At 37.2% G+C, this 27,147-nt stretch overlaps 1 protein-coding gene across 14 annotated transcripts in view; it reads left to right on the forward strand.

The window, feature by feature from the left end:
- Positions 1-493: 493 nt before the first annotated feature.
- ELAVL2 (ELAV like RNA binding protein 2) overlaps positions 494-27,147 on the forward strand; it is a 167,288-nt gene continuing 140,634 nt past the window's right edge. For 10 of the 14 annotated variants that reach the window (XM_008050562.2, XM_008050563.2, XM_021708837.1 and 7 more), the window contains exon 1: positions 25,406-25,959. Coding sequence is in view for 1 of the 14 variants with exons in the window: in XM_021708838.1 (XP_021564513.1) it covers positions 1,194-1,220 (27 nt within the window). In the remaining 13 variants the exon portion in view is untranslated. Of the gene's footprint in view, positions 845-1,122; positions 1,221-25,405; positions 25,960-27,147 lie in introns of those variants that run through there. The other 4 variants (XM_021708832.1, XM_021708834.1, XM_021708836.1 and 1 more) reach the window with 1 other exon arrangement.

The following is a 27,147-nucleotide window of genomic DNA, read 5'->3' on the forward strand; positions in this document are numbered from 1 at the left end:
CCGAGCCTCCCGGGCTGGTTCATTTCCCTCTCCTCACCGTGCAGCCCACCCTTCCTGTGGTCCCGGGTCCTTGGAGGGACGCGCGGCGCAGGGAGGCGCTACCCGGCGCTTCTTCGAGCCGCGCTGACTTGGTTGGGCGAGTGGACGGACGGTTGCAAACTCTTGGCCAGTGCACGTCCCGCTGGCTCCTCTGCCCAACCCCACCCCGCTCTGCTTGCCCCTTCCTGCCTTTATTTTTCGATTTTAGGATAAATCCAGTCCGTCATCTGTTGAAAACGACCCGATAGTTTTTCATACTTTTTTAAACGCTGGGCGCAGAAAATGTCGTAGGGAGATGGGGAAAGAGGGAGGAAAGTGTGTGTGTGTGTGTGTGTGCGCGCGCGCGCGCACGTGTCAGTGTCAGAGAGAGAGAGAGAGAGAGATGAGATGGGGGTGTAGGGGGCTTCCCTCTCCTGGAGCACGGACAGAATGATACATACTGTCATTAACAGGTTTGACCCACCCAGACCCCACCCTTCGGTTGCATCCATCACACAGTCGTTACAAAGGGGCAGCGCTGTCACACTGCTTGCCCCGCTCCTGGGGCTCTCGGCTGGCTTAATGAGGCGCACCCAGCCGGGGCTATTGTGCAGCGCGAAGGAGACAGGAACGAGACGGCCACGATCCTAGCAGCTGCTCGCAGCAGCCCCGGCTGCAGCAGCCCCGCGGCAGCGGCCAAGCCCAGACCTCGAGTGGATGGATGCCTCTGGAAGCGTTTTCCTGAACGAACCCACGAGGCAGTGGAAGACTGTCTGGGGCAGGGCTAGTGAACTTAGATGGGGCTTTCCTCTCCGGCAGGCTGGAGGCAAGTGCAGTCACTCGGGTAATCGCGGGGGTGCTGGGGGCGGGGGTTGGTGGTGGTGGTGGTTTCAGGCCGTCCACGGTCAAAAGGCGGCTCGGATCAATTTCCCCTCCAACCACTCAACTCTCCCCTTTACCTTTTGTTTCGTTCGCTTGTCTTTTTTCCACTCCCACTCCCTTCCTGGTAGGGTCTGAACCGTGCGTCTTGCTCTGGGGTTTGATTGTGCATTTAAATGTAATTCTGATGGGTGAATGTTCTCTCCTTTTTGTTGTGATTACTAGAGACACTTTAGTCCTGCCTTCCCAGTTCTGCGTCCTGCACATGCAGTTTTGAAAAATTAAGTGCAAAAAGCATGACAAAGCAATATGGGGTTGCCGTGGTAAGTGAACTTTTAAACCAAAAATTACCATTTCTTTTCGTATGCTCGGTCTGTGGGTGGTTTGAGGGAGATCCTCACACACAAAGGGTTGGGGGCTGGGAGGAGGGGGTGGTTAAACAAACAAAAAGCCCAAACAGACCAATAGTTCCACCACGGTCAGTAGACAAGTATTTATTATTTATCTGTTTGATATCCTTGGGATGGGCTTGATGCATTTGAAGTGGGTGGGAGTTGGCAGTGAGCAGTGGAGAGGTGCAGGGGAGGCAGGCGAAGGGAACTAGGTTATTGTCTGATTGCAAAAGAACCTTGCAGCTCTGACTTCCTGAACTCGGCACAGTAGCCAGGTCATTTCTGACCAAAGTCCTGAAGCAGAAAAGGAACAATAGGGTCACCCTCAGCCAGTACAACTATCACTGTGCCCTTTTCTGCAGTGTGAGACCTTTTCCCTTTCTTCCTCACACTTCCTCAGAAGCCATCATTCTTAGGCAGATTTTATATGCTAAGTGATGGTCAAATAATACATTTGGAAAGATGTGTTCTTAAAAGGTTTGGGGTTGGTTTTCACCCTTTTTACCCTTACCCCTGCTCTCTATTCCCACTCACCCCACTTTTTAAAACTGAAGTGTACAGAGTAGTGCCGGGGTCTACTCTTCCATGCAAGGGTCCTTCTTCAGCATCCTCTCCCAGTCTCTTATTTGTTTTTAAAATAGGAGGCATCTTCCAGGGAATGATTTCTGGGTTTTGCTCCTTTATCTCATTCATTTTCCGAGAATAGCTATCCAACTTTGTGTCAAAGTTAAAAATCCCAAGTTTGGTAAAAGGTTTAACCTTTGCTCTGGAGAATTCTAAATTGTCTGGCCTTCTTTGCTCTTTTTTTAAGAATGAATAGTTCTCAGTAGTCTTAAAACTTTTTGTTTGTGGATCTAGTTGTCTTTTAACTTATCAAGGACTGTTGCCATGGAGATAAGTGAGATGTCCTGTATTGGAATGGACCTGCGCATTCTCTGATGAGGCAACACCATCTAAGTTTTCTCATTTGAAGTATGGAATCGAAACAAAAATGTCCCCTGAAAGGAACTGTTTTGTTGAGCCCGTTCTTTAATTTTCATTTATAGGTATGCGAATATAATTGTATGTGCCTATCTTTCTCAAGACCTATTCTGAAATAAAGATTTTTAAATTAACCATAAATGTCCTGTGATCATAGGAAATGCAAAAAACACCGTTAAAAAAACTGTATTGCAATAAAAAATGATTAATGTATTTTATTGGGCATATATTTTAATAACTTATTTTAACAACTTATTTTTTGTCTGCTCTACATGAAGTTACTGTAATTTATCAGTATCTATCACAGGAAAGTTTACCTTATGCAGTCAGCACTCAGAGTCATCACTATTGCTTCTAGTCTTGCTATTGGTAATTACTATCCTTAAAATAGTTTTCAGTTTGAGAGCTTAAAAACCAAAAAGTTAACTAAACTAATAATCTATTGGTACAAGATGAATCAATTCAGTAAAGTTTGCGGAAAAAAAGTCTCAGAAGAGTTTAGATTATTTTATATATTTGTATTAGCAAGAATTTCAATTGGGAAGTTTGTTTTTCTTATACACTGATATTCTTAGACCACAGTCAGTCCGCTTACAATGCTCTTAACTATATCATTAATTTGCATCATAATAGTCAACTATCATAGCAATTTAATTCTGCAATTAATCTTGAACTATACTAACACGACCTGTGGTTTTTAAATAAACATTTTGAACTATATGTATGTACACATAAAGACTAAATATTAAATGAAGTAAGAATTAATTATCTATTACTGATGTATAGCTATTTATAAGTAAATACATTCTCTGTACATGTGTAAAATTACTTTGATACTTTGGAAAAAACACTCTTATTCAGTTATTTAATCATACTCATAATTTCAAACAAGTCCTCAACTTTACTTTAGTTTCTACCTACACATTGAAAATACTGCTTCAGTTTAAGTAACTCATAAAAAAATTACAATTTGAAATAAGTTGGATAATTGAAAGGTATCTTCTAAATGATAATTAATAGTCCATGTAGTTTAATTGCCTTTAAAAGTATTTAGACTGTGTAATGCTATATATGCCTGGTACTTTCCCTCACTGATACCATAATTCTGTGCCAACTTTAATTAAGTTCGCTCAATATGGAAATGTTTAATATCAGAATGTAAACTATAATAATTCTTTTTCTGTAAAACGTATTTTTAATTTTCTGTATACCTTTATACAGAAATAAATATTTTTACACAAGGAATATATACTAGAATAAGTTTTACAAGTAGCAAAGTTTATGATGTTCAAAAGAACAAAAATCTAAGTGTTCTTAACTAAGCAGTAATCTCATAGAAGTGGTCATTGCTTCCCATAACATTGGCTTACTTTAAGTGAATAGGTATTCATAGAAAAGGAGAAAAGTGGGTGAGGTGTAGGGAGTGGGGAGGAAGGTGACCAGGCTCTCTGATAGTACATTGCAGGTTTTTCCCCTGGTACCATAACCAGTGCGTGAAATGTGCCTTTAAGCAACAAAGAATGGTTAAGGTGACACTTTAATTTTTTAAAATATTTTTATTATAAAGTTTAGAAAAATGAAAATAATATAAAATTAGTGGGAAATTTGACCTTATGACACTTTAATTTTAAAAACCCAAAAGTAATCTTCATTTATTACTTCTAACTGGTATTAAATGTTATGTTTCTTATATAAAATGCACAATTTAAAATAGCTAAGAAGCGAATTTTAATAACTAACTTGTGTTGTCTACTTGCTATGGATCCAGTCATATGTGTAAGTGCTTCATATATATTATCTCAGCTAATCTTCAAAACAATCTAGGTCATAGGTTTTATTTCACCTAGAAACTGAGTAGCTAAGGTCAGACAGCTTATAGACCATGAAGTGAGGATTTGAATCAAAATCTTTCTGACTCTAAATTTGGGTCCAAAATCAAACAAAATGAGAAAGATGTGAGGTAATTACTGGATTATAAAAGACCTTCACATCAAACTCATATAGTCACTACAAATTCTGATGATGGGGATTACCTGTTAATCTTAGTACTTTTGTAATAAAACGTTTTTGAATGAAAAAAAACTCACTGAAATATTCCTAACTATATCCCCTAATTGGGTTTGGATACATAAGCCTGGTTTGGCTGGTTGTTTCTCTTTTGGGACATTAATTATTGAGAATTTATTGTATTCTTCATTTCATTTTCAAAACAAACAAAAGGAGAGAAAGATGTACTCAATTATAATGACAAAAGTATTTTAAAATAGATACCAACAGTGCCTGCTTAATAAAAGGAAAACCAAACTGCAAACCCAGTTTTTCTTAAAAAGGAACTTAAAATCAAATAAGCTGAGCTACTTTTCATTTTACCAACTTAAATGGTATTTAATTTTTCATTCGAAAGACTTTAAATATATGATTACACTAACATTTGCTAAAGTAATAAAATGCTATCGAGTTTTTATTGATAGCAAATCATTTTTTTGCCATAATATTTATTTTCTAAGTCAGAGCTTACTTTGTTATACTTCTAATCAATTGATTGCTATCCTAATCATACAGTGATTAAGGACTCTCCATTTATTAAACTACATACATTTTGTGAACCAAAGAAACATAAAAATAGAAAGTGATATTGAAAATAACAAGTTTCAAATGGGGGGGCCTCACTATATGAGTATAATAGTAGACTCTCTATTAAATACAGGAAAAGAATCATTTCTCATTAAAGTGCTCTAATTTTGCTCTTTTTTATTTATAAATCTTTGTACCTGAAAGACTGGGACTCAGATATTGCATATGCTTGGGTTTGTTTATTTATTAGCTTAGATGCAAAAGAGGAGATGTTAAAATTTTACCAAATTAATACATTTAAGCCCCCCTAGTGTTTAAGGATATAATTTACATTCAACAGAAAACTGCTCAATATTTCACTTTCTCCTGAGAAGAAATTAAAGTACTCAGAATAACTTCATCCGCACTTTATGCAATAAATGGGCAAGTTGTTTTATGTAAATCTTTTTTTTTTTTAACTGGGTTACCTTTTTAAAATTGCAGAAAGCTCACAAGTTAAAAGAGTATCTGAATTAATGACCTTGTTAAGTGAGTAACTTAAAAAATTGAGTCATCCATTTTGTAAGTTTCAGATTTTTACAAAGTGAAACCATCCAAATCTATATTTAAGCCATTTAAACCATATTACTGTAAAAGGACTAATAGATTTTTTTAAGTCAGATAATTATGGACTTTTAAGAACCATGTTATAAAGGGGAGAATTGTTAAGTTTGAGTGCTTGATCCTAGTGTTCTAGCAGTCGATCGATCATTTACCTCTTTCACTTTGACTTTAGAGAACATGCCTTGAAAAACCCTTGAATTTTTATTCCCCCCCCCAAAAAATAACTAATGTAGTTACTGGCCTTACTTGAAATTAAATTCAGATTCAGTTGTTATTATAGTTAGTAAAATGTTTATGTAATTTTCTATTTTATACTTGATTTATAAATTTATATTACATTATGTACTAAAATCATATGATAGGCTGGACAATTTTTCTTACCATTCCAATTCATTAAAGTGCACAAATCTGTCTATATAAATAATAAATATATGTAAGTATACATATTAGAGTTATAGTTATATCAATATGAGGCAGAAAGGAAGTTATTAAAGCAGTTTTTCAGTTGTAAACTTATGAGATAATTAATTCCACAAAACTGAATTTTATCTAATGATAAGAATATTAACAGGCAACTCCACCGGGTCCCCTCCCACTGTGGGAGCTTTTCTGTCCTCTCAATAAATCCTGCTTTCTAAAAAAAAAAAAAGAATATTAACTACATTTATTAGTAACTAAAAATCTAGGAGTATTTAAGATAGGCCTGTGAAGTCTATTTTCTTCTACCTCTCCATTATTGCCTTCTCAAAACATTGTACAAAATGATAATTTCACTTGAAAAATTAGTAGGAAAAACATGAACTATGTTTAAAGTAGGAAAAAAACAGAAGGATTTTAAGGAAATTCCTGCGTAGGTCCTGGAATCCTTCAAGCTATGTACCCCAGTATCCCTGTAAATTCTTTTTTTTTTAATTGGAAAATATAGTTTACTTAGAAGGTAAACTAGAGAGAAAGCGAGAGGAGATTCACTTTTCCAAAGTAGGGGAAGGGGCCAAAGCTAGGAAACGTGGCCTGACCAGTGCTTAGCAAGACAATGGTCTATCTCTGTAAATTCTTTTGAACATGAAATCATTACATTTTGTGTTCAAAGTAAAGTTATATGTCATAGTCTTTCAAAGCCTTTCAGAACACTATAGAAAAGTCAGAATAATACAAGCTAGATACCCCCACACTTGACAGACATTAACAAAGACTGAGAGACATTGTTAATGCTTTTAATATTTGAAAAATAGAGATTATAAAGTTAATGAAACCTGAAGTCATTACCGTTAAGTACTAAGAACTCAGCTTTCCAGTGAAAATAATTAACCACAGTGTAGTTTAAAGAGCTGATTAACATTATAAATATTTAATAAAATCTAAAAAAATTACCACTATCCTTTGTTAAGGATAATTAGAGCTAAGATTGCTACAGAAATTGAGACTTTTGAATTTCGAATTCACCATTAAACCTGATATTGTGGCAGAGAAGGTATTTAATGTATAAGTTTGATTCTTACCATGAATACCATAACACTTTGATGTGTCTTAGAATACCATGAATGATAAACTTCATTCAGCAAACATTACCGCATTCTTATTTGGTAGGGTACAGTGCTAGAACCTGAGCATACCCAGCTGGAAAAGATGGCTGTGCTGTCAGGTAATGTCTGCGGAGACAGATATGTCAATAAATGGTTATAATGCAGTGAGATAATTGATATCAGAGGTAGGTACAAAGTGCTTTTAGGAACACATAGGAAGCTATCACCAATATGCCTGTGGTTGGCTTTAGGGTGGTATTTGGGAAGGCGTCTCAGTAGAGGTAGAATTTTGCACATTATCTTCTGTTTTTCCATTTTAAAAAATGAAATAGTGGTTCTTCAAATAATATACAGAAAGATGAAGTATATAGTTTTTTGTCTTTATATATTGATATGTATTTATGATGAGGGAGAGCAAGTTTTCTTTGTAGAATGCTGAGTTTTTCAAGATTCATTAGTGTAAGTTCTCAGATACACTGCCTTTGACAAATGGGCACAGCCGGGAAAGCCTTTAATATATTGATTATGTTAGTGTTTTGTTGCTAGTAGCATAATGGATAAAGCAAAAGCTCCATTTTTATTCTATGCTGTACCAAAAGAAAAGTATCTTGCAAACTGTGAAAGGCACACAAAAGCAAAAGTAATTAAATAATGTAAAGGGTATGGGAGATTGCCTATGATCTGGGCTAGAATTAGAAAGGGCGGGTGTATGAGCAAGATTATTTGAGAGGAAATGATATGAAAATGTTTTAAAATAGGAAAAGAGTTCTGTTTCATAACAATAGGGTATCAACTTAAGTGATTTCACTTTCCTTTGTATTGCTTTCACATTTGCAACAGAGGAAGCAGGAAGTACTATTAATCTAAAATTTTTCTCATTTATGATTAAGTTTCATCAGTGATCAGACCAAAACCACCCTGTTTCCTGTTTTAAACTCCCAAACATATGTAGTTTTACTGTGAAAAGCCTTCACTTCAGATTGATTAGGACTTTGTATGAATATTATTATGCATTTTGCTCTCTGATATCTTGACAATGCAGTTTAGCCTTTTCCCACTGGGATTCTCTCCTGGCAACAATTTTTTATTTCCCTGTGTTCATTTTTAGGAAAATCCTCTCAATATTGTTATATGTATTATTTTATAGGAAGGAAGTATGTAAAATACTCTTGAACTCATTTTACTTGTGAGTTTGAATAGCATTCAGATTAGAATGATTTTCCCAGAATTTTGTAGGCTTGCCCAATCCAGCTGTATATTTTATATGCTAATGTAAATTCTATTTTTGTTCCCCTTGGGGGTTTAAGTGATTATAATTGTTGCTCTTCAAAAGCCAAACAGATGATGATTGCTGCTTCAGGAGTATACCAAAAGAAACTGGCTTTCATTAAACCTGCTCATCCACTTCATAATTATCTCCATTTTATCTAGCTAAGAAGCAGGAAAAAATGGCAAGTACAGTTCATTGAAGCCAGTTCAGTTATTTAAACATCGCTTTATTGAACTAGCAGGAGGTGTTAAAGTAGAGGGAATGTTTTCATTCTAACACTGATATGTAGCCAGTGGCCCAACTCAAGAGTTAGTTGAGCATCAAATGCCAGAGGCCACAGAGAATGAGAGGGAAGATTATTTTGAGTTATTCTGAGGGGAGTCCTCTAGTGGATACAATAAATAGTGCCACAATGACAGATAATCTGAAACATTCTTTTTATTTGTTCTTCTTCCTATAAAATCAAAATGGAGTTAGCTATTAAGTATTCACTCAGAAACACCCAGAAATGCACTCTGATTGAAAGGGACAATTTCTATATGATGTGGAAAAAGGGATATTGATAAATTCTAAAAAGATGCCAAATCCTGAGACCACCTGACATCAAGACTTTTTCAAGGGATCCTTATGATCACAGAAGCTTTGTGATCTGACCACGAGTCAGAAAGCAGATTCTCATAGAGGTTGGTTTTCTTCAGCCTGGAGTATATCTCCCCCATTCAGATGACAGTGGCTCTGAATTGTCTGTTTCCCAGTCCTCTAGGCTAGCCTTGAGACTGGGTTGCACTGGAACATGTTTCTGACCTCATGCACTGCTAATTATCCTCCTGATGGCACAGAGAGGGTCCTTGAACTCTCACCCAGGGGAATAGAAAAGTGCCAAGTCAGCAGCTGTTCAAGTTTCCAGCTGTGAGAAAGCAGTTCTCTAGTGGTTAAATGAAAAACTCTGAAAGGGGTCTCTACTCTTTGAAATTTCAAAAATCCACAGTTATAAAACTAACTGTCTAAAGCTAGACTTAGATAAAACATTATATTCATAAACAAAAAAGAAAATAGAAGATTTTCTATAGATTTTCATTTTTTTTCATGTATTCAGTAAGTTTCAGGCAATTTCATTTTTCGATGTTTTGATATACATCAGTTGTCTTATAGATTTTGAAACTTTGAAGAATCAAATTGAAAAAGGAAGAAAAGTTTACTTAATAAAAAAAGGAAATTGAAAGAATTTTCGATAATTTATTAGAAAGTTGTGTACATTTAAAATATTATGTTTCTCTCAATTCCTATGCCACGACGATAATTTTCCAGTGTTCATACATGTACTTCTGTTTTAGTTTCACAGTAACCCCATGGATTAATAAAAGTAAATACTATCATTCATTTTATATACAGAAACATAGTGATTCACACACAGTTTTAAAGCTAGAATCTCACTGGGCATGGTGGCTCACTCCTGTAATCTCTGAATTTTGGAATGCTGAGGCAGGAGGATAGGTTGGGCCCAGGAGTTGGAGGCTGCAGTGAGATGTAATTGTACACTGCACTCCAGTCTTGGCAACAGAGTGAGACCCTGTCTTATAAAAAAATAAAACCAGAATTTGTGCATACCAACTCCATCAACATCTTGATCAAATCTCCTTGATCTACCAACAGCTTGTCAATACATGATGTTAACTTATATCTAGATTGCAGAGTCACTTCTAAACACTGAGGGGTAGAATGTCCCCAAATAATTATTGTCCCAGTGAACTCTTAGGTAATCTATACAATTTGCATTCTTAATTTCAGAGAGAGTGTATATCAACTCTAAATGAAAAACTATCAGGTGGTATGGCAGCAAATTTCCCCGAATTCCCGTGTAGAAATATGCTAGGGTATAAACCACTCTGATTTTCTACCAGCAAGGCCTATAACAGCCACGAGTCTGAGAATGTACCAGCTGCATCCAGATTTGCCCTAGGGAAAAATGGTGAAAACCATCTGAACAGTTTCCTCACTTCCGGATCACCTTCTCTTGATTTACTTCTAGGTCCTGGCTATCCTTTGTTCCCCTAGGCTTATGCTGCTACCTTTATTAGCATTGCTAAAACCCAAGGTCTGCTAGAACTTTGTCTCCTTCCCTTCTGAAGTGACAGACAGGTTGTCAATCTAATAAATTCACCTCCGTTAATAGGAAGATATTAAGGAAAGTTCTGATTTCCATTACCCATTTAAAAGTTGCTCCTAGAGAAAATGTCCCGATTTCTGTTAAACAACCATGGTAACTAACTCATGGGGTGGTTATGTCAGTCTAACATACGTATTTTTCTGGTAGTTGCTTAACAGTGTGATATCATCCAATCTCTATCATTGAGGAGAGTGCTTACTATCTTGAAGTAGGACAGTTAGAAATGAACTAACCCCACAGGAAAAATTATATATAATTCTGAAAAAAAATTGATTTGGTAATATTGGCTTATCTGCCTATATTTATTAAATAGAAGTAAAAGCTACCAATATAGCCCACACTAAAATATATCAATGCCAGTGGAATGACTCTGTAATTTCCCAAGGTTATCTCACATGTCGTTTTTTCATTTTACTAACAGGAAATTGTAGAAAGTTGCGCTTAATCTGTGACCTCACAGACATATGAATGTAAATAAAATCTTTTTAAAGATATCTCAGCTAAATCTGTTCTAGCATAACACAAAGTATACGCTTGGCAATTATTCTAATGAATCTGCTCAGCAGAGAGAGCTGAACCAAAATAGTTCAAGCCACAGTTAACTGAGCAACTGAAAAATCTGTACTGATTTTTGCTCTAAATCAGTGGTTCATTAAAATCATCTGTTGAGCTTTTTATAAACATAAACGTTTAGACCTCACCTCAGCATTACTGAGTGGAATCTCTCAAGGAAGATTCTCTTCTCAAGGAAGAGACGAGGCGTTTGTACTTGAAAGGGAAAAAACCTCACAGGTAGGTTGAAGCATTGATGCACAGCCATGTGTGAAAACTATTGGGTTTTCCTTTCTCCAGTTATGCCACTCACTGAAGAGTCACTGTGTGCCAGGCACGCTACAAAGCACATGACAAATCTTTTTTCCCTTAATGCTCACAACATCTCTAAAAGGTGGCTATTATTTTTAAAGTCCACTTTAGCAAGGAGAAAGCTGAGGCTTAGGTTGGGCAACTTGCCTAAGGTCATATACCAAGGACTTGGGAGAGGCAGAACCAGAATTCAGGTCTGCTTGAATACTTTTAACCGAGACAACCCTGAACTTGAAAGGCCTTTTTAATGTACAGGTTGAAAATGTATGGCTGTATTTTATAGCTGTAATTTCCAACCTAGAAGCTTCAATTTTGCTGCTTTGATTACCCTAAGTATATCCGGAGCGTACAGGGATTGTTTCATTTTATGGCCTTAAAAGAGAGCCACTATATTCATGTGAAAGAAGACATGGTCTAATAGGTAAAGGATATTTTAAAATTATAGGTAAAGTGTTTTGCTTTCTTTGAATAAAGGTCACAGATGACTTTCTACCTCCGTTCTTAATTCAGAAACTCAAGGAGCTGCTGTAAATTACCTTTTAATTTCATTGCAAAACTTACTCAGATATGAGACAATGTTAGAAGAGCATGATTTTCCTTCCAGGTCAATTTCTTATGAAAATATTAACATTGTCTAAAATCATTGCTGATAAATGCAGTTTCCAGTGTGAACTATGCAATTTAAGGATTTGTTCTTTTTGATTTGGGGCTGACACCAATATTTAGAATAGTGATGACTCATGTCTAGAACTGAAATTTGTTTTTCATGGGTTTATACATTTTTCCCCTTGAATTGCACCAAAAATGGTTTTTTAATTAGCTTTAACTCATGCCCAATAAATTGGACGAAAATTGATTGCCACAGTCATGTTTGGTTTAAAAATTATTCAAGACTGCACCATGAGTCAAATGAGTGCGTGAATGAGGGCAGCAGCACTTTCTGTCCTCCGTATATGACAAATACGTTTTTTTTAAATGGTCATAATTCATATAAAAAAATCAGTATATGTCTGTGACTTATAAGGTTTAAAGGATAATAACAGAGCACATTAAAACACATCATATTAAAAAGTGCATTTCTCTTATATATTTTTTTAGTGCCGTCTCTTCCAGTTCTACCAGTGTCACAAATCTAATCATAGTATTCTTTTTAAGACACATAATACCTATATGTAGCTCTTGCTAGATTCTTATATATGATATTAGAATATTTCTAAATAGCCAAGTGAAATAAACAAGTGAGAATGTTTAGAGAGACTGTACCATTCTACGGAGTTGAGATGGTGAGCCAGTTTTCCATTCTCTGAAGAGTGATTTTAAAGACAAAAATTAAACAATATGAAAATTGAATGAACTCAGGTGACTGGGGCATTGAAATAGCAATTCACTAATGGCATCTGTCAGGAAGCCAGTTTATGTTCAATCTCATTACAATATTTACTGTATTATGGTTTTCACTTGTTTATATGCCATAGAAATATAGGCAAATCACGTTAAGGGCTTTACTGGTTGGGAATGAAGGTTTGTCTTATGAGATTCTTAAGCAACTGTGGGAAAGGGTACAATAGGGAAAAAAGAAATAATTAAATGAAAAGAAGATTATCCCTTGGCTATACTATAGATAGGCAGTGAGTGAGGAAAATAGTTGATGTTATTGTATATAATTAACATTAGGCAATTCTAATTTGGCAAGGATAGTTATAGCTGATATTGTAGTCTAATAAAATAGTAGAGCAATTTCTGAGATTTTTGTCATATTGCTGTGTCATATTTATTTTTCATGTTTATTAAATCCCAAGATTTGTTTTTATAAGTGAATATTATTTGTTTATAAATTATAAAGCTCCAGTGCTGTTAATCTGACCTCTCTGAATCTAAGTTGTCTTTAAAGATGTCACTGGTCCTTATCACCCAGTATCTAGCACCTGCTCCCACCTGGTGACTACAAGGCCTGAGACTTGAGCTGTAGAGTTTTCTTCCCCCTAAAACACAAAACTCCCTGTTTGTCTGATTTATAACAAGACGTGAATGCTCAGAATTTTTACAAATCCAATAATGCATAAAATCTAAAGAAAAAAAGTAATTATAAATCTCATTTATACAACTTCCATTACCTCAATAGCCACTGTTCAATGTTCTAGTAAACATTTTTAGATATTGAATATGCTTACTAGTATTTCATAAAAATCTTCACATATCATTAAATAATAAATACACACTATTCTTTTTAATGGCTTTATAACTGTTTATAGTTATGGAGTAGAGTTCTTAAAATATTCCAAAGCTAAATAATATTACCCGGTTATTAGAACATCCTAGGACATCTTACATAATACTTTTCAAAATCCTATTCTATTTGACCTGAATCATTTTATAGAAACAAATCATCCAACTATCAATTTTATCTCACTTATATTTGTCAGCAGTAGACAGCAGGGCAAGCCATAAGAGTATAGTCATTTCTGATATAAAAATAGTTTTATCTATTTATGTCCCTTGTAATATCTGTTTTCCTTATGCTCTTTGTTCTATTGTAAACGTTATGTCATCTGTAATTTCTGCTGTATTTCTTCAAAATTAGCAACCTTTACATCTGAAAGGTAGCCTTAGAGGCAATCTAATAAATAGTGATTAAAGACTTGGGCTGTAGAAACAGTCAAATCCCAGCTCTATCAATTTCTAGTTTTGTGATCTTGGGTAAATCACTTAACTTCCTCATTTCCTTCATCTGTAAAATGATAAGATTCTTGTGAAGATTAACTGATTAAATGCACAAGGAGCATTAGAATGCTACCTGGCACATAGTACATGTTGCCCGTTATCATTATTATTACTAATCCAGTCTTTCCTGGGAATCATGAAGTTTAGGCAGAGTGACTTTCTGAAGAGAATCAGCTAGTTAACGGGAGAAGTAATGCTAGGACTCTTGTCTCCTTTCTCCAAGCCTAGAGATCTTTACTTAATGCCACAATTCGTCCTTTCCCAGCAGTGTTTTAAAAGCCCTCCCTTAGGCACAAATGTGTCTTAGAGGCATCCAGGGCTAAGCAGGGTGCCAGCCAGATAGGCTCTGGTCCCTGGATACTCTCCCTTATAGCTTTTTCAGGTTTGTTGGCTCAAAAGTATTATTTGTTCAGAACCCTGTCAATTTCCCAGTGCCTGGTGGAAATATTTTGGCCATCAAAACACTTTCATTATTATCAGTGTCATGAACTCCTCTTCTATACCTGTCAGTCTTTTTCCCATCTCTATTATCCTCTGACCCTGCCACCTCATTTCAAGGAGTCTTGAATTTTAGACAAAGTATTTTAACGTTGTTTATGTCTTGGCTCTAATTCCTACAACTTTGGGACGCGTTCTGCTGATCACTTCCAAAATTCAGTGACTTGGTCACAGTTGTCAATAGGTATATTCTGTTTCTGATAGTTTTGTTTTTTATTTTAGTTTTTGTTTTTTGTTTTTTTGAGTAAGTAGGAATTTATTAGAAGAAAGATAATTTCCGAGCAGCAGGAGGGGACTTGGAGGATTCTGTTTCTGGTAGTTTATATCTGTACTTCCCTCTGCTGGCTTTCAAAGTCAGCATGATGTGACTTCACAATACCTAGTCAACCTGATATCCTATGCTTTCTAGTCCACTTATACTATAGTCAGCCTGGTCTTCTCCACCAGAGTCCTACAATTTTCATTGCTCAACCTCCTTTTATTTGCTCTAAACACACACACACACACACACACACACACACACACACACACACACACACACACCTAGAGTAGATTTATATAAAGATCTTTACAACTGTGGACTGAACATCATAATATATACATGAATGTTTTCTTCTCTTACACAAACCTTACAAAGAGACTCAAACTTTTTATGTATCCTTTTGATATGACTAGTATGAAGACACACCTCTCTTTTCTTCTTCAATTTACATTTAAGAAATATTAGCATTCTAGAAAACATCAGTGCTCCATGGGTTAAATAATGAGCATTGACATAAAAGAAAGGCTTTTCTGTTTATTGTCTACACAGGGAATCTAGAAATATCAGCAAGAGAAAAAAAATTCACAGTAAATTCTGTCAAAATAATTCAAGGAAACGTCTATTTGTTACTCAAACAGCTTAAACAGTTTGTAACACCATTCATTTATGTTACATCATGTTTACAGAAACTGACATTTCAAACAGCCATATTCTCTAATTTCTCATACCAGAATGAGAATGACAATGACCAAAGGAATAGAATATTCTATTACAACAGTATCCTCAGCCTTAAAATACACATACATATGCTCCATCAGAGAAATAGATTTTCCATTTAATCACATAAACGTGAAGAGTTAAGAGGGCTTGGTGGTAAGTGGCAATACACAGCAGCGCTGGCTCTTCTGTGTGTATGCATATGTGTTTCTTCTTGGCGCTAATTAGACTTGCTCAGAGAAGTCTAGCAGTCACATGACTGGGCTTGACCTTGGGTGGGTCAATCTTACCAAACTATAAGTTACATTTAGGATGCAGACAAATGCATATTGAAGCTTAAAATAAAACCATGAAGTCTGTTTTCTATTATGACTTAACAATGATTTAGAACTCCTAAAGTTTAAGGCTCATTCTTGTGTCAGGCTGCAGAATGTTGTTTCCTTCCATTTCACTTACTCACTGAAAGTCCATATCTGTAGCTGCATCCATATTAATCCAAAAAGCCCAGGAGGAAACTGCAAAACTATAAACCATAAGGAAGTTTTAGTATTCTTTTGATATTCGTGTATTATAATATTAAGTGAGCATTAGGTTCTATTTTGTTTTATTCAAAACAAACAAACAAACAAACAACTATTATAAAAAGCCCTTTCTAGTCTACTTCTATATTCCTTTGGATATTTATTTTTATAATTTTTTTCAAGCACAGACAACCTAAGAAATAGATAACTAGAGCCGAGAGTACTGTTAGCCTATGTAAATGGAATAAAGATAATAGCCTATAAAAATATATGGGGGCAGAAATGAACCTAAGGAGAGGTGAGTGTTAAGGTGATTGGAACTGGTTTTTTTTTTTCAAGATTATAAATGACTAACTTGTAAAATCTTACTTTAGAATTAGCACAGAATGGTGAATAAAGTGCTGACATAAGATCAAAATATTTTATTTGATTAGACTGTGATGGTATATATTTGATTCAACTTGATCTCACTGAGTAATTAACTGAATTATAAGCTGCACTTATTGGCAAACACTACCATTTGAGCCTAGCTAAAGTAACAATAACCATCATTAATGCCAAAGAGTAACAGATTGCCGGAAGACTGACATTCAGGAAAATTGCTCTTTATTTCTATTAACCTTAGAAATGTTACCTAAATTCCTAATGCCTCTGTTATGCCCCCTGAAAATGAGAAGTAATTTATGTCCTTCCTTACCTCCTGGGGTTCCAATGATAAATATGTAAACGTACATCGAGCTTTTTGTAATAAAAGGAACTATAAAAACCTAAGGTGTTTTTATTATTATATCAGTCAAACAGGATCTCAGACTCAGTTCCTTTTTGAAGACTCACAACTTTTTATGGGTGAATCATGAAATTGTATTGGGAAATATATTGAAGTCACATAACCGGGCAGACAGAAGATTTTATGCCTGTGGGGGACTTTTAAACTTGGTTGCAATTAGAAATGTGAGATATTTATCATGAAATATATCAGTTGGGACATTAATGAGAGCAAATGAAAATATTTAAGAGATAGTATGTAAAAACAGGAATTCTAATTCCAGCTCCATCAAATAAATGTGCTAAGTGGTCATTTTTGTTCCCATAATTGTAGTTACCGTGTATTGATTGCTTTCTCTGTTACAGGAAGTTCCGAATATTTTACACTTATGATTACATTTAACCTCATAGTGATTCTAGATTAGGCATTATTATCACTACTTTATAGATTAGGGAATTAAAGCTTAGAAGTAATGATGTAACTTGTCCAAGGCCCTACAGGCATATAGTCAGGTTCAGATCCACATATCTGAAATCATAACCCAAGCTTTAACAATTTGTAAAACTGTAGCTCCTAGAAGGATGACATTACAATTCCTATGTAAAGGAATAATTTTGGCGGTCACATAACATTAATAAGAGTACCTGATCTCAAGCCAGGAGACTAAAGGTAGGCCTGAACTTTACCTGTACAATGACCATTTGTATATCTAATCCTGAATTGTACTCTACATCTTTAAAATAAAATAAACTTAAAAAAAGGAATAACTTTTTGAGAAGTCATATTATTAAAAATGCATAAAGAGATATTGTACAAAAATTTAGAAGAATAAACAAGACCATAAGCCAGACACATTGTGAATATGTTTTATAAAACACATTAACTGAGTTATTTAAACCTCAAAAATTTTTCATTCACTAGGATTGCCTAAAAGTAATCTCATTTCCTTAAAGCATTTATTGTCTCTAATCTAATTCTATTATTCTGCTACATGCTTATCAAAAGATGCTTGAATCAAATTGAGATGCTCCTTTTATAAAAAATCAGGAATAAATATTTAGAACTAGGAACTGATATGTATCACCAACTTGATAAAAGTTGTATCTGGAAGGACATAATTAATTATATCTGATTTTTTTGGTAATAGAATTATGATCAGTTATTAAACAAACATATTAAAACTTTTTGGATATTTCAAAAGCTGCCAATATTTTTTACCTTTATACATTAAAGGAAAACTGTTACCTAAAAACTATAGTATTTTATTTCCCACAGAGAGGAATAATAGAAAATGTTAAACAAATTGTACATTTTAATATATTTTATTAGTTTTCATCATTCATAATGAATTACTATGCCTTTATAAACCATGTATAGCATTCATTTGTGACAAAATTTGCATAAAAACAAGATGGTCTTATATTAATTTCATGCTAAAATAATTTTCTGTTCAATAGTGAAAATTTATCTTCTTAAAATTCTTTTAGTTTTGAAACGCTACAATAATTTAAATTTATGAAATATCTTTTTTTCACATCTCAAACTCAGTGAGAATACATCTTTTGATCTTTATGCAAATAAACATCTTTTAAAAGTCCTACCTACATTAACAAAGAATACTTTAAGCCGTCCATTGTGTATATTTTCAATTTGGTTAAGAAAAACAAAATGAAAACCGTAACTTTAGGGACTTCTTAAAGCTGATAATTCAAATTTGCTTGAGTATTTATAACAAGCAGAAAAATAGCTTGCTATCTGATTATCAAAGAAATATAATAGTGCATAAATGCTGGAGTTCATTATGATAATATTTCTTAATATGCTTATATAATAGCCATTATTTAAACCAAGAAAATGATAGAATGGAAAGGAAAAGTTAACTTACAGCACTATAAATTTCTCTCTCATTAAAGATAAACATAATACTCATTCATCCATATACACATATTTTTTAAAAATCGGCTCTGTGTTACATTTAAAGGATTTTTGCATATAACTATTCAACAGAAATGTCTTTGAGATTCCGTGACTTTCATTTATTTGCTTACCACCCAATGAGTAATCAGATAACAACTTCAAAGTTTAGAAGAATTGTTTTTAAGATATCAAAATAGTTTAATAATTGCTAAAGTATATGTAATAGTATCTTAAAATTTTTCTCCAACAAAATTCATCTTAAATTATTCCTCATCCCAAAGTGATTTAAGACTTTATGTTAAAAAAAAAAAAAAAAAAAAAAAAAGACTTTATGATGTCAGTTAAGTGCATTTTCACATTGATCAAAGTTTTGGGGTTAAACAAAATAAAAATGGATTGATTTTTCTAAAGCTGTATTAACTGTATGCTATCAACTGAAGGTAACTTTTCACAAATGTCCGTAAGACTTAAAATATATATGCTTTTGTGGAAAATGTAATATATTTTCTCATACTTATTATACACTTCATAAATGGACACTAATGAACTTGCAATTCACTTAAGACACAAAAAGCAAGTTAACAGTTCTAAGTTATGAGTTAATCAAAACAAAAAGATTACTGGCTGTATGCTGGTCATTATACATATTAGATATTTTCAAAAGCATTTATTTACATAATGCATAACATTTCAAACCTCATATTCACAAAAGCAGACAGAAGAATGTAGATATAAAGTGTGCTGTAAGGACCAGGTATGTGTCAGAATGCATACCTGGGATGATTTTGTTTCCAGAACCTTATAGTAATTACCTGGGTAGTTGAAATATAGCTGTTATTTCTGTAAGTAGCTAAGCAAATTCTTTCCTGTAGCTGACAACTTCTTAGGCTATTCTAAAAATCTTCCTAAAGGCCAGGTTAACTTCAGTTTCTAATAACTCTTCTCTATCTGGTTGATCTCTTCTAAGGGAAGGAAAACTTAAGAGTTCATTTGGAATCCACTTTATCTTCCCTCTGCTCAGATAAAGACAGAATTCCCTTTTATACCAGATTGGTTAAAATTGTTCCTTAATCTTAACCACACTGAACTTCACACAACTTTATACTGTCTTTTCAAATTGTTTATTCATAATAGGTATGATTAGGACTCATGGCCAGACACTGTCCCTTTTTCACTCCTGACAGCTTCCCTTTCCTAAAAAATTTTTAAGCCCGGTGGGCTTTTTTTTCTTCTTCTCACCGCCCCCCACCCTTTTCTTTTTTCTTTCCTTTCCTTTTCTTTCTTTCTCTCTTTTCTCTTTTTCTTTTTTTTTAACACTATCCCATTCCAGGCGCCCCCTCTCTGCCTGTCGAAAACATTTTTAATGACAGTTTACTTTAGCGGTCTATCAGCAGACTGCTGCCTCTGCCACCTGAATTTCAATTTCTTCATTTACAGCCCAGATAAAACAGAATGGAGCAGGATCTGGGCTGTTCTCTACATTGGGTTGGCCTTATCAAGCGTGAAGTTTGGCGCATTGCAAACCTATTCAAGTGATTATCTGTTGAGGACCTCTCGAGCCATCTCCATCTCTGCAGCGGGCTGATAAGACAGCTGTTTCTCTGGCCGCTGTGTCTCCCCGGGCCTCAGTCTTCTTCTGATACAAACTCCGCCTTTGTCACCGTGCCCCGGCGCCGTCACTTGCTCTGTGGGGCAAGGGTTTGATCTGAACACACGTGGGGGGAGAAGTGTGAGTGCGTGTGAGAGCCGAGGCGGGCGGGGAGAGGAGGAGAAGGCAAGGAGAGCGCGAGGGGGCGGGGGGAAGGAGTTCGAGACCGGAGGGAGGTGGGGGGCAGGGCGGCGTGCCGAGCGCGGTGGAGAGCTCTGATTGACTGGTGGCTCAGCCCGGCTTTATTATTTCAAATTAGACGTGCGTCGCACACAAGTGGAAACATAAATCTCCAATGTAAGAAAGAGCCTCCGAGCCTCCGAAGCAGAAAAACCGTTTCTTCCCGGGTCCCGGTGAAGGGGCCGGCGGAAAGACTGATTGCTACCAGCTGAGACAGATGGTTTCCTTTAACTTTGGAAACTGCTATTTTTAATTACTTGTATTAATTTTGCATGAGATGTATTGGCTCCGGGAGGAAGCTTAGAGAAAGCTGTTAGCATCCCTGAAAGGAACGAACACCAGGCTTTGATTTGCCCTTTCTCACCTCCAGTGTTTCTTCCCTCGCCCTCGCCTGCTCGCCTAGATTACCCCTTTGCAAGCTCAGGAGAGACGTGAGTTTATCCTCCTAGAAGTTGCTGTTGAGTCAAAGAGGAAAAGCTGGGGACGTTTGTGGGCGCGTTTATATAAAATGATCGTCGATCCGGGGCTGCAAATATATTTTCCGAGACACTCGGGGGCACGTGCAACAGATCTCAGCCTGAATATCTGCAGGGAAATCATCTCAAGGAGAATGAACCTCTTACACATTTTGCACAGAAAAAAGGTGTGTGTGTGTGTATGTGTGTATGTGTGTGTGTGTGTGTGTGTCGGGAATGGGAAGGGAAGGAGAACCATCTAGGCTGGTCACCAAAATTCACCCCGACATTAGTTACACTGATTTATTTTTAAGCATCTCAAGAAACAATTCGTGTGTCTTCAAGTGTAAACAGCAACCTCAGGATTCAGGGGGAATATTCGTTGAGTGTGCTTTTACATTGTAAAGAGAAAGTAAAGGATGTTTGTGATCCTGCTCACGGCCGCCTCTCGCACTGTCTCCAACGAAAAGAGTTTGCAATAGAGTCTATTGCAAAATAGTCTTCGAGGTCACTCACCTTCAGATGAAAGGCTTTACTCCTTTGCCAGGGGGTGGAGGAAGCCGAGAGAGGAACTGGGGGAGGAGAGAGGGTTAGCAGGTGGGCATTTTTGCTGCGATTCCAACTGGGAATTTCCAGCATTAAAAACTCTGGAGTAGGTTGGCTACACTTTTCGAAGATTACCTGGATTTGCATGTATGTTGCCTGAACCCTTTGATGACTGGCAGGCTCACCCGGGTAAGGGATTGTATGTAAAAAGAGGAGGACAGTAGAAAGTGCGCAGCGAGTTCGGGGCTGTAACTCTCCTGGCGGTTTGTCACGACGGCCGGGTCCTAACAAAAGCCAGCCTGGTTCCAAATAAATGTGTTTCTGTGGAGTAGGACAGTCTATTCCCCATAGTCCGGGGGATGAAACGTTTCCCAAAGAAGTGCAGTTGCCGTGTCTCCCAGGGTGGGACAGAAAGCACTGGTATCAGGCTTTGCAAACCTTAACTCTGGGTTGCTTGTCTCTGTCCATGGTGCTAATTCCTGCCTCATTCTCTTGCCCGGTGGCCACGGTTTAAGTTCACATGGGTGTCAATTTTCACAACTTTTTTTGTTTATGGCGGAAGCAAAGTTGACGTACTACTTTAAGAAGAATAAATACAAGAGTAATCAGCAAGTTATATAATATCTCTATTTCTCATGCAGCCATTAATACATCACCTTTCCAGTATTATATGCTCCCCACCAATAGCTTAAAAAACTAATACAGAATAATATTTTTATGCATCCGAGAGAGTGAGAGTAAGAGTTAAAGTGAGAGACAGAGAGAGAGAGAGAGAGAGAGAGAGAGAGATTACTGTTTGGAATTACCACCCCAAGCCAAATATATAAACTTATTTACTGCTTTATTTACTTTTAAAAAAGTTACAAGTAGTTTACAGCATCCTTTACTATAAAGTGCTAAATTCACTCCCTCCCCCTTTCCAGGAGGACTAGTGTAAAGGGGGTTATTTAAAGGCATTGCTAACAATAGCTTTACATATTTTTGTAAATGACTCTTTTAAAATAAAGAAACTTTAGTAAAATAATCAATTCAATTCATTATTTTTTTCTGGCTTTGAGAACTGTTCTTTTTGCACCTTTATCCACATCAAACTTCTTCTCCAAGCTTATAGTTACTCCCTCATCTCTCCCCTTTCTGCTGCAATTCAAAATAATACCAAGGACTTGAAGGTATGTTAGAGCTAACATGACTTAATCATACTCAAATGTCTTTCAAATGGTTTTCTAATGCAAGTTCAGATGCTGTGGATAATTCTTTTACCTAGTTATGAGTGAAAAGGGATTGATTACTTTTTTTTTTGCTTACTCTGGAATGAGATGTCTGCACATAGCTTTCATTAATCACAAGATAGTATATGTTAATGTTTCAGGCTATGACACATCAATTTCAGAGTGAAATCTACATCTAGATATCACTTGTTTTAAAGTGGCAGTATCAATTTTTTTATTTTTAAAAGTTGAAAAGGTACATGTTAATTATGGTACATCACTTAAAAGTTTTTAAATTTTAAAAAATGGATTTTATTGAGGAAGTAAACTAGAATTTTAAGATGTTTTCAATCTCTTAAGTTATTTAAATACATTTTACCTACATAGAAAAGAAAAGATGCTAAGGATGACAATATTTGAAAAATACTTTGTTCCTTTGCCCAAAATGAAAAAAAGCATATATTCCAATCTACAGAATTTAGCATTTTGCATTTGAATGGGCAAGTTTACCATTTCTATGTAATTTCTTTTCAGAAAATACATGCTATATTTTTATTACTTTATATCACCCCCAGCTTTCCACATCCCCCCATTCTTTTGAAAAATATACTACGGTAACCTACAAATCTTTTTTGTGGATACAAACACGTACACACAAACACACAAAACAGAGTATTAGTTTCCAGCCAGGTTGAAGGCACTTAATATTATTATAATGGTAAAGATTTCTTTAAAGTGCTGAGAAGACTACATGAGCATATGCAACTAATTCCATATTAAGAGCATGGTAACAAGAAGAAAAGAAAATTCATTTAATAAGTCCGACTAAATCAAACAGTATTATACTTTTACCCAAACTGTGTTTATTTAAGGGTTTTTCCTCTGTACTGAGCTGGGGATGAGGGGAGGGGTTGAAGGAGGACGATTATAAACCCAATCATTTGTTCATACATCTATTCTAGATGGGATGGAGGCTTTCTGTCTTTTCTCCAGCCCCTTGACTTCATTTCTTCAAGCTGCTTTTATTCCTTCTTGTCATGAGTTTCACCCAGGTCTAGTGAACAGTTTTAAGTTGAAATTAAGACTCCAGGGGCTGTTGCTATATAAAAAGTGGAGGTAAAGGTTAGGGTATGGTTATTATAAATGCAATTATAACATAGATTCAGGCCTTCTTGTTCAACCCCCAGTTATTGTCATGTAAAGTAACAGAACTCGGACATTGTTATACCAGCTACACAGGAAATAAACCGATCTTCTGTCCTCCACCATTAATCATTTATCAGCACTCAAGGACACTCTTAAGGAACACTGATTTACTTTACTCCTCTCTTCCAAGTGCTTTTTGCTCTGGGACCGTTTCACCCCTTCCTCTCAAGGCATCCCATCCTCCTGCAATGTCAACTCGTACTGTACCAGTGTTGTCCTCATTCCGGCATGCTCAAAGGTAGTGGCTAGTAGTAAATAGGTAATGGGATGCCTTTCAAAAAGGCATGTGTCTCTAGAGAAGATATATTACATTGTCTGTAAGAAATGTAAGAATTATCTAGGAAGTTGGCATTACATATCAAGACTGAAAGGAGAAATCTTGGCTTGAAAAGTCATAGGTCAAGTGAATAGTGTCTCTATTTATACATCCCGACGACCCTGAGGGCCTCACTTTCACTTAGAGGAAGAAATAAATACCATGAATAAAACTGTATTTCAGTCTCCTGAATGTTATTAAAATATGGGGTTCTAATAAAGTAGTCTTCATCTATGAAGCAGAAACATCAACAGCACTTGGTTTTCTGGCTAAACATCTTAAATCCTCAGAGAAAGAGCCCTGACAGACGTTCGACTATCTTTGCTGTCAGCAATACATGTGTGGTCCAAAACTGTACGTGCCCGCAAATGGAGAGGAGTGGCTTGCTCCACTCTTATATACAGCTGCTCTTTTGGAGAGTCATCAGATACCTCAATGTGAAGGACCTTAGCTCTATCTACTCGGTACCTCTTTTCCTGGATAGGACGTTTATCCTACACTTTTCTATTCTACCATGAAGTGAAAGCTAATTCAAGCCGTGCAGCTTTATTTTAGAGCATTTTGTTTTACTTCATTCTTATCCTAAAAGTAGGGTTAAAGAGAAGGAAATCTGCAATACGCATATATTAAAATAGGGAAGACATGCCATTGCCTAACATTAGTACACAATAGCGACCTGCAATACAAATCGAAAAAGGGATGCGGGCAAGTAATGAATGTACATTCTTCCCCTTCACTCAGATCAAAGAGCTCTCAGTGACTCATACATACCGGACCCGAGAGTTTAATGTTATAAAGAAATATGTCATAGATGTAGCAGAGATGACAAGGAGAATGAATCTGAAGCAGAAGGATTTGAGAGGAGAGGAGATCGTGCCGTATCGCAAACTCTGATAGTACAGTTCCAACCCTCCCACGTTGCTCTCTCCCCATTTCTTTTTGCATCTTGCATTTCCCTTCGCCGCCAGTGTGAAGTGTGTACCTCCCCGCACAACTTACCTTGAAACGGGACTCCATTGAGCTCTCGAGAGTGACACCAGCCAGCAGCCAATCGCGGCAGGCGGCCCTGCCTGGGCGGCCTCAAAGGAAGCGTCTGGACCAATCAGGGCCCTGGGGCGATGAGCAAGTTACGTTGTGGCGCGGCTCGGCGTATACTTCCGCGCGTGCTGCCCGGGATAGGAGCCTGGCAGAGCAGCTGCACACACGACAGTGCGGAGGCAGAGAAGGGGTTGGTGATACGGTGCTATAAATCTGTGGTCCAGTCCACCTCCCTTTGAAGACGTCCTCCCCCCTTATTTCTGTTCTCACTTAGAGATGCAGCAGCTTATTCCTGTAGCGACCTACTAAAAAGGCAACAAGGAGCAAGACAACGTCTTTTTGAAAAAACGTTCTTTCGTCTCTTTTCTTTGTTCCTTGGTTTGTTTTTCTTGCCCCTTTTTGTTTAGTTGAACGACAAATAGGAGGGTAGTCTCTCCGTTTTTTAAGAAACTCTCTTTTTTAAGTTTTCCCCTCCCCTTTCATATATATATATATTTTTTCGCCATTTCTTTTAGCATTGGACTTGGGGGTCGAAAGCATTTCTTTTTATTTGCTTCTTTTAAGCCGAGCACAGTTTAGGTTTCGTGCTGTCTTAAGAGAACTATCCAGCAGCTTCTTGCTCATCCTTATTGGGAGAACTGCACCGTTACTTTAAAAACACACATACACAAAAACCTTAAGGGAGAAAGGTAAGTTTCGGTTTGGTTTCTTTAATCATTAGTTGCAGCGATGCGCTGGCAAACCCAGAAAACCTGTAAGTGAGCGGAATACAGAATATGAAGTTAATGGCACATGTTTGTCTCATTTCAAAGCGACTGTTCTTTTTTTTCTTTTTTCTTTTCTTTTTTAAATTCTAGAGAGCTAGACGAAAAGGCAATGGACGCATGCTTAACATACTGAATATTCGCAAATGCCAATGGCAGAAACTTCAGTGGTGAATGTGGCCGGGGTAGAGCAGGGGGCACAATGGGAGGTGAGGTGCCGAGCGAGCTTCGGGGTTGGGATCGGAAGTTCCTTTCGTGGGAAGAGAGGGATCACTTGGCTGCGGGGGGGATGCATGCCCGTACTTTCGGCAGAGCCACCGGAGGACCGGCGAGGCTTTAGGATCATTAAGGGGAATCAGCAGCCTGGGCTTGCAGATCAGACCCGCGAACACCCCGGGCTTCGTTGCATTAAGCCGAGAGCATGTGCCGGGGCGAGGGGATTGCCAGGTGGAATTTCGAGATGCTGCACCCGGCAGCGAGTTGTAGTTGACTGGAAGAAAGTACCTGCCGCCCGAGGGCTGGGGCTGGGGCGAGGGCTGGGCCGGGGCCGGGGCCGGGGCGGTTGGAAGCTGCCAAAAACTCATCCTGGCATGCGGGCTCCTATTCCCGAACTCCCGTGACCGTCCTTCAGTTGGAAAAAGAAGCTAGCCCATCTGGGGCCGGTGTCTTAAGCCTGTACCGGATATGAGATTCCCTTTGTTCAGAAAAGCGTAAATAAGATCCCGGGCGCTGCGTCTGCGAAGTGGCGGCTGCCTGGGAGCCTCGCCGTGCTGGGCGCCAGGAAGTGAATCCCAAGCCCTGTCCTTGGTCCTACGCGACTGGCTTCGCCTGCGGGGCGAGGGGATCCCCTCCGCAGCCGCGAGGCTTCGCCACCACCCCAGCAGCCAACTCCGCCACGTAGCTCTCGCCCCCTCCGTGCCGCTCCCCCTTCCTCGGGTAGCTATTGTTAAACTGACGCCGGGAGAAAGATGGTTGGGGAGGAGAAGCCGGACAGTCAGACACACGCTTCGTTTTAACTCGGGCGGGTTCTCGGGGCTTGGGAGAAGCCAGCGGGCGTTCTCCTGCGCAAGAGAGCATCCAGGGTAGATGTGGGAAAGGGGGAGGATGCTCGCG

The sequence above is a fragment of the Carlito syrichta genome, unplaced genomic scaffold, assembly GCF_000164805.1.
Source record: "Carlito syrichta isolate Samal-C Ts95f unplaced genomic scaffold, Tarsius_syrichta-2.0.1 Scaffold151160, whole genome shotgun sequence".
NCBI lineage: Eukaryota > Metazoa > Chordata > Mammalia > Primates > Tarsiidae > Carlito > Carlito syrichta.